The sequence below is a fragment of the Myotis lucifugus genome, unplaced genomic scaffold (genome assembly GCF_000147115.1).
Source record: "Myotis lucifugus unplaced genomic scaffold, Myoluc2.0 scaffold_145, whole genome shotgun sequence".
In the NCBI taxonomy this organism is placed as follows: Eukaryota; Metazoa; Chordata; class Mammalia; order Chiroptera; family Vespertilionidae; genus Myotis; species Myotis lucifugus.
In genome coordinates, this window is record NW_005871193.1 from 66822 (window position 1) to 77924 (window position 11103).

Sequence of the window (11103 nt, forward strand, 5' to 3'; positions counted from 1 at the left end):
ATTATCTGCAACTAAATATTAGTTCCTTTCCTTTCAGTTCAGAAATATACCTTTAATAATTTTCTTCATTAACTAAGATCCATATGCCTTAACCCATTAAGAGGCTTGCTGTAACCCAAATGTTTATCTTTTTTTCAGGGTAGAACATTTTGTTTTTCTGATGTTACTATCTCATTCAATATCATACATGGGAGAATATCATGATTTACAAAACCATGGTTATCAATAATGCACAAAATAGAAAAACAGATTTCCCTGCTACTTAGGAGAAACACTGTGCTAAGCCCAGCATATGAATTTTACTGCTTCTTTTTACTGTTTTCTTTGCACAGAAGCAGATGGTTGGAGCCAATTTTGGATTCTAATCCCCAGTCTCTAAGTGGGGCCTTTCATACTCAAAGAACCAAATTCTTCTTTCTACTACTAAAACGTAGTTTCCAGTTACTAGTATATTTACCCCATTATCATTCCTGTCCTTCAATGAACTGAGGTGCAGTTTACATATCACAGCCATTTTAAACCACAGAAATTTGTCCAGCCCCTCTAAGCTTCTACAAAAATACCCAATTTAAACCTGAAAATCCTGCTCAGTAATTCCAAAGCCAATGTAAAGTACTATGAAACATAAAATATAAAGTTGAACCAAAATATCACATAAAATTTAATAATTGGAAATGTATTTATTACAATGTACAGATTAAATTATATACACAAATAGACTTTTACTATAAAATCCCAACAAAATGGTTACATTTTACTCATTGGATCAGTAGAAGCCAATTCTTCTAGCCCCCTAAATTCACCTTCCTTAAATTATAAAAAAATAAAATCTGATAGTTTTGATTTCAAGTTAATGATGAAGAGGTGCTGTTATTACACTCAAAAAGGGAAATTTTACCTGTCTGTACGAAGCCTTTCACATGCTACATTGATACTTAAAGCACCATTGCAAGACTTAAAATGCAATGTTTGATTAGAGTTTCCAAGGATTTTTGTTTTAAGATGGTGGTCTAACTTTGTTTCAACAACTAGGATTGGAATGAAACTAACAAGAATTGTTTTTCTCCTTCAATCCAACTTAAACATGATCCCTTCTGTCCTTCTCACCACCCTCTGATCACTTCTTTTAAAGGAGGGAAGTAAAAGGGAGAATTGTTAACCACGCTGTTACTCATTTAGTAGTGAGGTTGAGGTTGGAATTCCAAGAGAACAATTTCCCGCAATCCAGTTCATGTAAAATAGCTTTCTTTCCGTATCGGCAGAGGTGCTAGACTTCAGAAGCACAAAACACAACCTAAATCTCTGACATAAGGTAGTATACTTCACTCCGGTTTTAAAGAATGCATATGCATTTTCAACAGCTTTTTTCAGGGCAAATAATGCCTTCTTTCCACCTGACACAGCTGGTGCCTGGAACCAACCTACTTTCATGGTGCTTCACATTCCTGATTACCTAACGCGGGGGAGCACAAAACACCTTGACAAGAATCTGACCTTATGTTGCTGCACTCTCCATGTGTTCATGTGAATATATATATATGAATGCTAGAGGCAGTTCTTGGAGCAAACCAGATAGAAATAAAATAATGACCAAGTAGATTATTAACTGAGGTAGTAACCCTGCAAGCACTTCTAATGAAACATCATCCCTACACTGAAACTAGTTCAAAATTAAGAGGTCATCTATTCTACTCACGTTTCCCATGACGAGAGGCACGTGGAGTAACAACTGACCGTTAAGGAGTTGGTTAGCACTCCCTCAACCTAGCAGGTGCACACCAGGTGGAGCTACCTAAATTAACCAAGCACAACCAGTCACTGCAAAAACTTGGATTCAAAAGCAAATTTTGGGCTAGAGATATGAAGACTTCCTGGTTGTTAAATCTATAGTTCTTTCCTTTCCTGAACGTATAGCCCCTGCTTCTCTCATTATTCCTTCTCTCCTTATTAAAACAGAACACAATAAACTTGGATACGGACTGAAGTCTCTATTTTACATTTCAAACTGGAAAATTCCAAACTGCCCATTCCCAAGTTTACAGTTGTCACCCTGACAGATTTTAAAAGTGACACAGTGCCGAGGCCTGACAATAATAACACTGCTTTCTGTTGAGAGCATATACAACAAAACTATATTGCTCTGATGTCTCTTATCTTCTTCCTAGGAGAATTCTAAGCTTTTAATTTTAAAAAATATAAATACCTATGATAGAATTATTACTTTCTGATCTCTTTTACAACAACTTCCTGTTAAAAGATACAAAGAACCATTTACCTAGAAACTACAATAACATATACAGGACCCTCTCCAAAACAGTTTGCACAGAAATTAAATATATTAGATGTTAAAATTTGGCAGAAAGATGTAGCTTTCCTAAAGTAACAGAGTACACACATGTTGATTTTGTGGCAATCCTTGGAAATATCTTAGTAATAATTAACCTAGAAATGAAAACCTACCCATTTTCTTACAAAGAAAAAAAAAAGTGACACAAAATAATGTACCTTAAATTGGTAGCATACACAAGATTATTTTCTTAGCCTTAAGGTAGAAAGGCCAAGTCACTGAAATAAGATAATACAGAGAAAACATAGAAGCCCATTAATTTCAGAATGTTGGAGGGAAAAGCCCTGGCCGGTGTGGCTCAGTTGGTTGGAGTGTCGTCCCAAAAGGTGTTGGGTTCGATTCCCAGTCAGGGCACATCCCTAATCCAGGTTGGGGCGAGTATGGGAGGCAATTTATCTATGTTTCGCTCTCGCTTCCCCCCACCCCTTCCTCTTTCTGAAATCAATGGGGAAAAAATAAACTGGGATGGGGGTCAGTGGGGGGAAAAAGGGACAACTGAAATACTTTCAACAATAAAATTGGAAAGAAAAAAAAGAATGTTGGAGGGAAAAAGTAAAAAGAGCCCAGTTTTTAGACAGGTACACGTAATTTAAATTAACATATAAAATGGGCTTTGAACCCTACATTGTTTCCCAAGAAAATAAGTTTTGAAAGTGCAGAGTTACACCTTAAGAGGTTCCTTTTTCACCTCAAGAAGCAAACACCATCCAAAAACACATCTGACTAAAGAAACAAGGTAAGATTAGAAATCACACATCTCATCCTTCATTATAGGGCTTGGCTTCCAACCTGGACATTTCTGAGTGGGATATGTTGCAAAACAATATTAAACAAGGTTGCTGGATCCAAGTTACATATCCTCTAAAAAAAAAATGGTCCAAGGACAGCTGCCAATTTTTGTCTTAAAAGAAACCTCTGAAGTAAGAGTTACTTAGTGTATGCTAGGGCTGGAGGCTATTACATCATCTGAACATGGCTAGAAAGCATCAAGTCCCTTGAAGCATGCTTCCTGGAGTCTCTGAAACATTCTTTCTCTGTGCTCAAATGTCAAGCAATATCCAATAGCGTCTTCTGTTTCTTGAATTCGTTTCTGGAACCTGCATCCATCCCGTGCAAATTCTTCCCATGGTCCTTTGCGATCCTCATCACCACTTATATAATACTCAGTAACTTCTTCAAGGAAGGTTACCTATGAAGACAAAAACTAACTTTAATCACTCTCTAGGATCTTATAATCATCAATGAGGTAATTAACCTTTTATGCTACTAACTCTTTAAGAATATCAAATATCTTACAAGAATATTTGGTCTCAACTATAAAAGTGGGGGGAAAAAAAGGGTTCTGACTAGATGGCATCTGAGTAAAAAACAATGGGCAGCCCTAGCTGGTTTGGCTCAGTAGATAGAGCGTAGGCCTGTGGACTAAAGAGTCCCAGGTTCGATTCTGATCAAAGGCACATGTCCAGGTTGCAGGCTCAATCCCCAGTAGGGGGCGTGCATGGGGCAGCTAATTCTCTCTCATCACAGAAATCAATAAAAATATATTAAAAACAACAACAAACCAATGGGCACCTTGTCATCTACCCTATGCCCTTGTGGTTTTTGATGTTAATAAAATGAATCCAGATGGGGAATTGCGATATTCCTGATGCTATTAATCTTTACTTATTAAATCCTTAGTGATATTCAGTTCTGTGAAACCCTTCTTCGAAAATGATAAATGTCTTCAAACAAGTTTTCGGAAATATATACCTGGAAGTCAAGGCTATTATAACACAAAAGCTTAAACAAAATCTTTACTTATTTCTATTCTTCCTTTTTAAAAGAAGTTACTTGTCAGTGCTTTCCAATTTTTTAATCATGAACATGTGGTGTTATTCTTAATATTACTTTTGTAATCAGAGTACAGAACAGGAATTTACTTAATTAGCAAAGTGTAACAAAATTAACATCTCTTTAAGGTTATCTGTATCTATAAATGCCTAAGCGACCAGTTGACGGTTAGCTATAACGTGCACTGACCACCAGGGGGAAGACACTCAACGCAAAGGCATGGAAACATGGAACAGACTGATGAATCTCAGCGGGAAGGGGGGAGGGGGGAGGACGAGAAGAGATTAACCAAATATCTTACATGCATACTAGAGGCCTGGTGTACCCATGCACCGGTGGGGTCCCTAAGCCTGGCCTGCAGGGATCGGGCCAAAACCGTCAGTCTGACATCCCCCAAGGGGTCCAGGATTTCGAGAGGGTGCAGGCCAGGACGAGGGACTCCACCAGTGCACGGACCTCTAGTGATACTATAAGAGATTTTGTAACTAAGTTAAAAATCCTTCTTGTATTCCTCTTCAACATGCTGTCACTATATACAGGATGTCCCAAAAACATGTATACACACTTTAACAGCTGCTAACTCACTTAATTTCACTCCTTTTCAGGTTCAACTGATTTGAAATAATGGGTGAACCAGACTAAGCTCTGAACAAAGAAAATTTATGTACTAGACATTTTTGGGGGATACATAAAAGATAAAGCTTACGGTACAAAACCATCAACAGCTGACGAATTGAGGCACACAAATACCGAACAAAATGATTCTTGATGTTTGCGATTCCATTGCTTCGCGTTATATCAGTGCCTGGACCAGAACGGTCATCAGTTTGAAAACAGGCATTGACAAAAAAAAATTATTCATTTCTGTAGATTCTTTTACATTTTGAAAATGAACTGTATGTTAACAAACACTGACTTTATAATCATTCAAAGCGTGTATACATTTTTTGGGACACTCTATATACATAAAATTGTGCATATTGTCATACACATGATCACATGTAATGAGTCACAGTCCCCATTAATCCCTAATTTCCAATAAGTCTCTTTGTAAGATATCAAACCCCAAAAGTAAATAGGTACTTGCTTTTAACGTATGCTCAACAGTTTCATCAGCTAACCCCACTGTGGCCTACTACTTTCATTCCCTTTACATCAGGCCAATAAATGCCCCCGAGGACAATTAGTAGGTATGGTATGTAAACCCTTACAAATATTGCATTCTAGTGTCACTTACTGTCACTAAGATAAATAATAGCAACATTTACATAGTGTTTACCATATACCAGGCTCTTTTTCAAAGCACTCTACAATTTTTATCTCGTTTAATCCTCACATCAACCCTATAGGGTACTATTATACAGATAAGGAAACAGACAAAACAGAAGTTAACTGACTTGTTCAAATCACACAGCTTCTATGTGGTATAAATAGGATTCAAACCCTGAGTCTGGCTCCACAATCTGTACCATGTTAGGCATTTTAAACTCCTAGATCTAATAAGAGCTTCATTTTAAGCACTGGGCACTACCGATTATTCCCATATATCTAAGGAATGGCAAGTAGGCAAAGGCTGTCAAATAATTTAACCATATTTTAGGGATAATCTTTGATAAATGTTGCTTCTAGTTCGGTCAACAGTCTCAAACCTACTTGACTCATTCCATTTTTACTCAATGAGCAGGCTAAAATGAGACATGCAACTGGCTTGACATCCCTGAACAATAAGAGCTACCATTTAAAGGCAAGACAATGAATTACGAGTTTTGTTTACTCATCTCGATTGAATCATGCAATAACTCATACGGTATTATTATTATTCCCATAAGATAAATGAGTTATTCAAAGCCATGAGAGGTCAAGTTACTTCCCAGGTTTGGCTGTATTCCCAAATCTCTTGGCCCTAACCACTCAGAAGTAAGGAACACAGGTCTCCAGGTAGCAAGTGGTCATTCCATTGCCCTGCTGTTTCTTACATAATTCACTAAGTAGGTCATTGAGTCAGGGGCCCCTTAAAAAGATAGAGAAAAGCTGTATTATGATGATACAGAAGTGTAAACTAAAATTTCCATTTTTTTTTAACATGACTTACTTTGCATCTACAGGTAAGACATAAGATTATCACATTTTAACGATATTTTCTACCCCCAAAATAGTTTCAAAGTATTAAACTAGACATTTAGAGCCAATGGGTGAGGGTACTCTCCACTGGAAACTCCCAGATGCTGCAGAATGTGAGGTCAATAATCCATCCACTCCTTTCTCTGTCCAAATAAAGGTACAGGTAACGAAAGAAACTTTTCCTCTACAATAAAAGATACCCTGTGTGTTTGGAGAGGCTTTCTCTCCAATAAATAACTTTAGCTGGAAGATAAAATGCTCCATAAAGTTTTACAATTAGACTGGGAATAGGAAGCAACTACTTAAGGTAAACCAAATTAAGTGACCATCATTGCTTTACATAATTATTAACCTGTAGAGCTAATGACAACTAGTATTGCATTCTTAAAGGCAACACTACTTCCTGTGTTTTTTTAAACAGAATTAAAGTCATGTACATGTCACAATTTTTAATACTAAAATGATTTCCTTTCATGGTAAAAAAAAAACAAAAAACAGGTTAATCTGACTTGCTCCTTGGTCCCATCATTCCTCCAGGTTCGAATGGAAAGGAATGAAGACACTTAGTATGACATAGCACATTTAACAACATTTGAAAATTCTGTGGCTATACTAGGCCTTCCCAATCTCGGGAAATTAAGTCATGTATACACACGGTTTAACTTTTCAATTCCTTAAAAAAGAGTGTAAAGGTGAAGCATGTAGGGCTATAGCTCCGAGTTGCCAACGAAAATGGCACTTTCCTGCTAACATCTGTACACTGGCACCTCCCATTTGGACAGGAACAACATTCTACTGGTCAAGCATATGCACTGTACTACTACCCCTCCAGGAAAGTCATGCTGCTATACTTAACCAAATCACAACAGTCTGTACATATCATCCAACAAGTTAAAAGAAACAAACAAACCTTTTTTCTCTTGATATGCGTGTGTCCTCCAGAAAGAACCCCACCCCTTACCAAGTCTGGACATTCAACTGTCCCTAACAGTTGCACCTCACAGGAAAGTAAGGTGTGACACTCAGAGATGGTCACAATGGGCTCAGATGGCCTCTCTGAGTCATGGCAGCCTTTCCAATTTTTCCCTGCTGTTTGAAAAGGAGCCTTAAAATTTAAAGGGTTGTAGGGGTCATCCGATTTACAGAAAGAGTTCCACAGTTTGAGGCTCTCTGCTTCATCTGCACTAGATTCCCAGTCATCTTCCTCCTCAGAATTACGGTCAGGAGACTCAGGAAGGAGGCTTCCAGTCTGGGGAGAATTCTCCTCCAGATCAGACTTGTCAGACAGATCCTTCTCTGAGTCAGAAGGGTCTCCAGGAACAGTTCGGGCAGCAGTCTGAATCGCTGCTGTAAAGTTTTGGGGATTATAAGGATCTACACTGTGGAAAGAGTTCCAAAGGTGAAGCCCCTCAGAGTCTTGCTCAAGGTCTGATTCTGAGAGCGAGCCATCACTGTCAAAGCCGTCATCCTCAGCGTCCTCATCCCAATCCTCACCTTCTGAGTCAGAACTTGCTTCCAGGTCACTGGCCGCACCTCCCAAAATGTAATCTATCAATCGGTTGCTACAGGCCGGCCTGGCAGACACGGGAAGGTCATCGTCTATGTCTGAGAAGTCAGCTACACTTAGGCGGTCCTCCTCGGGCTCTCTTTCCATAGGGGCCTCACCAGACAGACAGCTTTCCACTGGGTCCTGCCTTTCCCCAGCAAGAAGAGCCTCTTTGGTCAATTCTTGTCTTTCTCCCTCGGGCTCCTGGGCGGTTCCGGGACTGGCTCCGGCAGGAGGAACGCCTCCGCAGGGCTTCGGGTCCATCCGGAGGAGGCTGTGTTCCTCCTCCAGGCTATGGTAGCCATGATCTTGGTCAGGCGTGGGTAACGCCTGCCCCTTGCTAGGCTGCTGAAGGAATTCCAGCCGTTTCATGCGAACGTGGTGAATCTCGGGCAGGCCTTCCCTCGAGCGAGGCGAGCATCCCTGCCAGGAGGAGCAGGCGACCTCCGCCTTCAGTGGCCGCGGGGGAGAACAATCCTCCGGCGGACAGCTGCTCTCCAGGCCGGTTACCGGCTGCAAGTCCACGAGCTCGCCACCGGCGATGAAGTTCTGACAGCTCCGCTCCAGAGGGGAAAGGCAGTCCAGATAAGAGGGGCTCAGCAAATAGGAGACGGCGCTGAAACTGCTGACGCGGTGAACGTGCGGAGGCCCGGAGGGCGCCAGGCCAAGGTCCCGGCCAGATAACAGCCGGGCGGCCAGGCCGCCCTGCAACAGCTCCACGCGCCACAGCTGCTGCTCCAGCAGAGCCGCGTGGGCCGCGGGGTGCGAGGCCCGGCCCTGGGCTTTCGGGTCGGGGAGCGAGCACTCCCAGTGCATCCCCTCCTCCAGCAGGTCCAGAAGACCCGCGGCGGCTGGGTCGACCGAGGCGTCCAGCCCCAGCGAACTCAGAGATTTCGGCCCCGCGGGGGCGGCGGGCTCCTCCCGGGCCCTCAGGACGCTGTAGCCCGCGGCGAACTCGAGCCACCGGGCCGGAACCAGGCCGCCGAGGAGCTGGCTCCACACCAGCAGCTTCTGCAGCAGGCCGGGGAGCGGCGTCAGGAGCTGGGAGAGCAGCTTCACCCAGAAGCTGGACCGAGCCTCGGGCCCGGGCGAGGACAGCGGCTTGGGGTCCCCGGGGTGCTCGGCGGCGGCGCCGGGTGGAGAGCGCCGAGGGAAGAAGGGCGGCAGGTCCGCTCCCGGCTCCATGGCCTCTGCTCCCGGCAGGGTCTCAGCGAGGTGCGCGGCCCGGCGGCTGGATCGGACGCGAGGCGGGGAGGCCTACACGGCCCCGACCTCGCCTCGTGGCGGAGTCGGCGTCCCAGACCGGTCCCCGGGGCAGCAGAAGAGCCACAGAGGGCGGCGGCCTCGGCCGCGGGCAGCAGACGGCAGTCCGGAGAGGCCGGCGCAGGCGGCGGCGACACCCATGCCGGCGGGAAGGAGGGTCCTAGTCCGCTCGAGGCACCATACAGAGGCCTCTCGCGGTGGCAGCACGACTTTCCACCCCTCGCAGCGCGTCCCCCCGCAAGGGCTGGGCGGCCCAGCAGACGGGCGCGGGGACTAACCGAGCTCAAAATGGCCGCAGGGCCGGCGTCGAGCGGGACAACCCCGGCCACCAGGCGGGAACGTACGGCGGCCGAGAAGCCCACCCCTCGCCGCGGAACGTCACTCGCAGAGCCCAGCGGGCGGGCCCTTCCGCCTTCTTCCCGCGGCAGCTGATTGGCCAGGCCCGGTCCCTGTCGGCTTCCTGACTCTCCCGGACGCGCCGCTCGCCGGTGGTTGCATCAGCCCTGCCCGGCTCTGCGCGTGCGCACTCGCTTCCCCGGGCTCCTAGGAGACCGCCCCTCCTCCGCCCTCGGGCGACAGGGAGCGTTTCCCAATAACCCGCGAGTTCCCCGGGGCCCTTTTAAGGGCCTAATGCAGGCACACATGTGCACACGTAACCTAGGCTTGCATAGATCGGGGTTCAGTGCTAAACAGATCATCACCTGAGATCTGAGTTTAATAAGAGTTGGGCAACGCTGTATCAATACACCTCTAACAGTGTTAAGACACGAACAGTGTCAAGACCTAGAGTAAATAACACGAGTGAAAAATTGCCAGTGAAAAGTGAATCATTTTCATGCATGCATTCCTGCCCCCTCAATTTTAGTGTTTCTAAATCACTCGTTAGCTTCGCCTGGAATCCAGATTTAAGGTTTCTCAGCGTCCAACCTACATACATCCCCCGAGAAAATGTGAATTCTTTTTTCTCAAGTACTAGGTCCCTAGTAGACTTTCCCTTTTCAACTGGGCAAACTGAAGTCACAGAGGAAAGAAACATAGCCTCAGAACTGTTTCTCTCTTTAATGCTTCCCAGCAGGCAAGCATTCACATCATATTTACATCCTGAGCCCGCAGAACTAAGGATACAACAGCCAAAGGAGAAAGCAGAGAACATTGTCGTCTGAAAAATATTTTGTCATAATTTTATTCTTTTGTGAGTTTGGTCTTAGTTCATTTCCTTATTCCTGCCAAAACGTTTTAATTGACACCCATAAAGTCAAGTATCTATTACAGAGGGAGGGTAGCAGTTATGATCACTTGGGAGAGCAGAAAGCTTTTAGAAGCCAGGAGAAGCCAGCAGCTCCCCGTGCTTCATTGGGACGCCAACAGCTACTTCTTTCTGGAAAACTAAGAGGTCCTCAATTACCCCTTATTATATTATACACTAGAGGCCAGATGCACAAAATTCGTGCAAGAGTAGGCCTTCCTTCCCTGGCTGCTGGCACCGGCTTCCCTCTGGCACCCGGGACCCGGGCTTCCCTCGCAGCCCCGGCTTCATCCAGAAGGACATCCAGTCTAATTAGCATATTATGCTTTTATTACTATAGATTATCTCTGGAAATATCTCATTTTCAATCCTCAGAACTTCAAAACGATGGGTTAGTACTAGGAGTCAGCTTAATAATAGAAAAGAGAAATCCAAATATGCACATTAACAACTCAGAAGCCTCCGTTTCTTCCTTTGTAAAGTAAGGCTAATAATTCCTCTTTCAGTGGGTTGGAGAGAACACGAAATTCTTACTACAGAGCCCAGTCTAGATAGAGTAGGGGGACAAACACTAATTAATGGGTTATTTATCAGCTAATAACTGGTTCCCACTGCCTACAGAATAAAGACTCTGTACAGATGCCTCCTACTACACTTTTCCAGGCTTCTCTCCAGTAACTTCCCTTCATGTGTGTAATGTTCTAGGAATGTTGGACTTGCTTCATGCCTTTACCCCTGCTCTTTCTC

General features: G+C 44.0%; 1 protein-coding gene across 1 annotated transcript; it reads right to left on the reverse strand.

Moving 5' to 3' along the window:
• Positions 1 to 648: 648 nt before the first annotated feature.
• On the reverse strand, positions 649 to 9710 carry PPP1R15B (protein phosphatase 1 regulatory subunit 15B). Its single transcript, XM_006094817.3, has 2 exons — positions 7212 to 9710; positions 649 to 3536 (listed from the first exon to the last, which is right to left on the reverse strand). Exons 1-2 carry the CDS (start codon positions 9030 to 9032, stop codon positions 3324 to 3326), a joined length of 2034 nt encoding a protein of 677 aa, XP_006094879.1. The 5' UTR covers positions 9033 to 9710; the 3' UTR covers positions 649 to 3323.
• Between the last annotated feature and the right edge of the window lie 1393 nt (positions 9711 to 11103).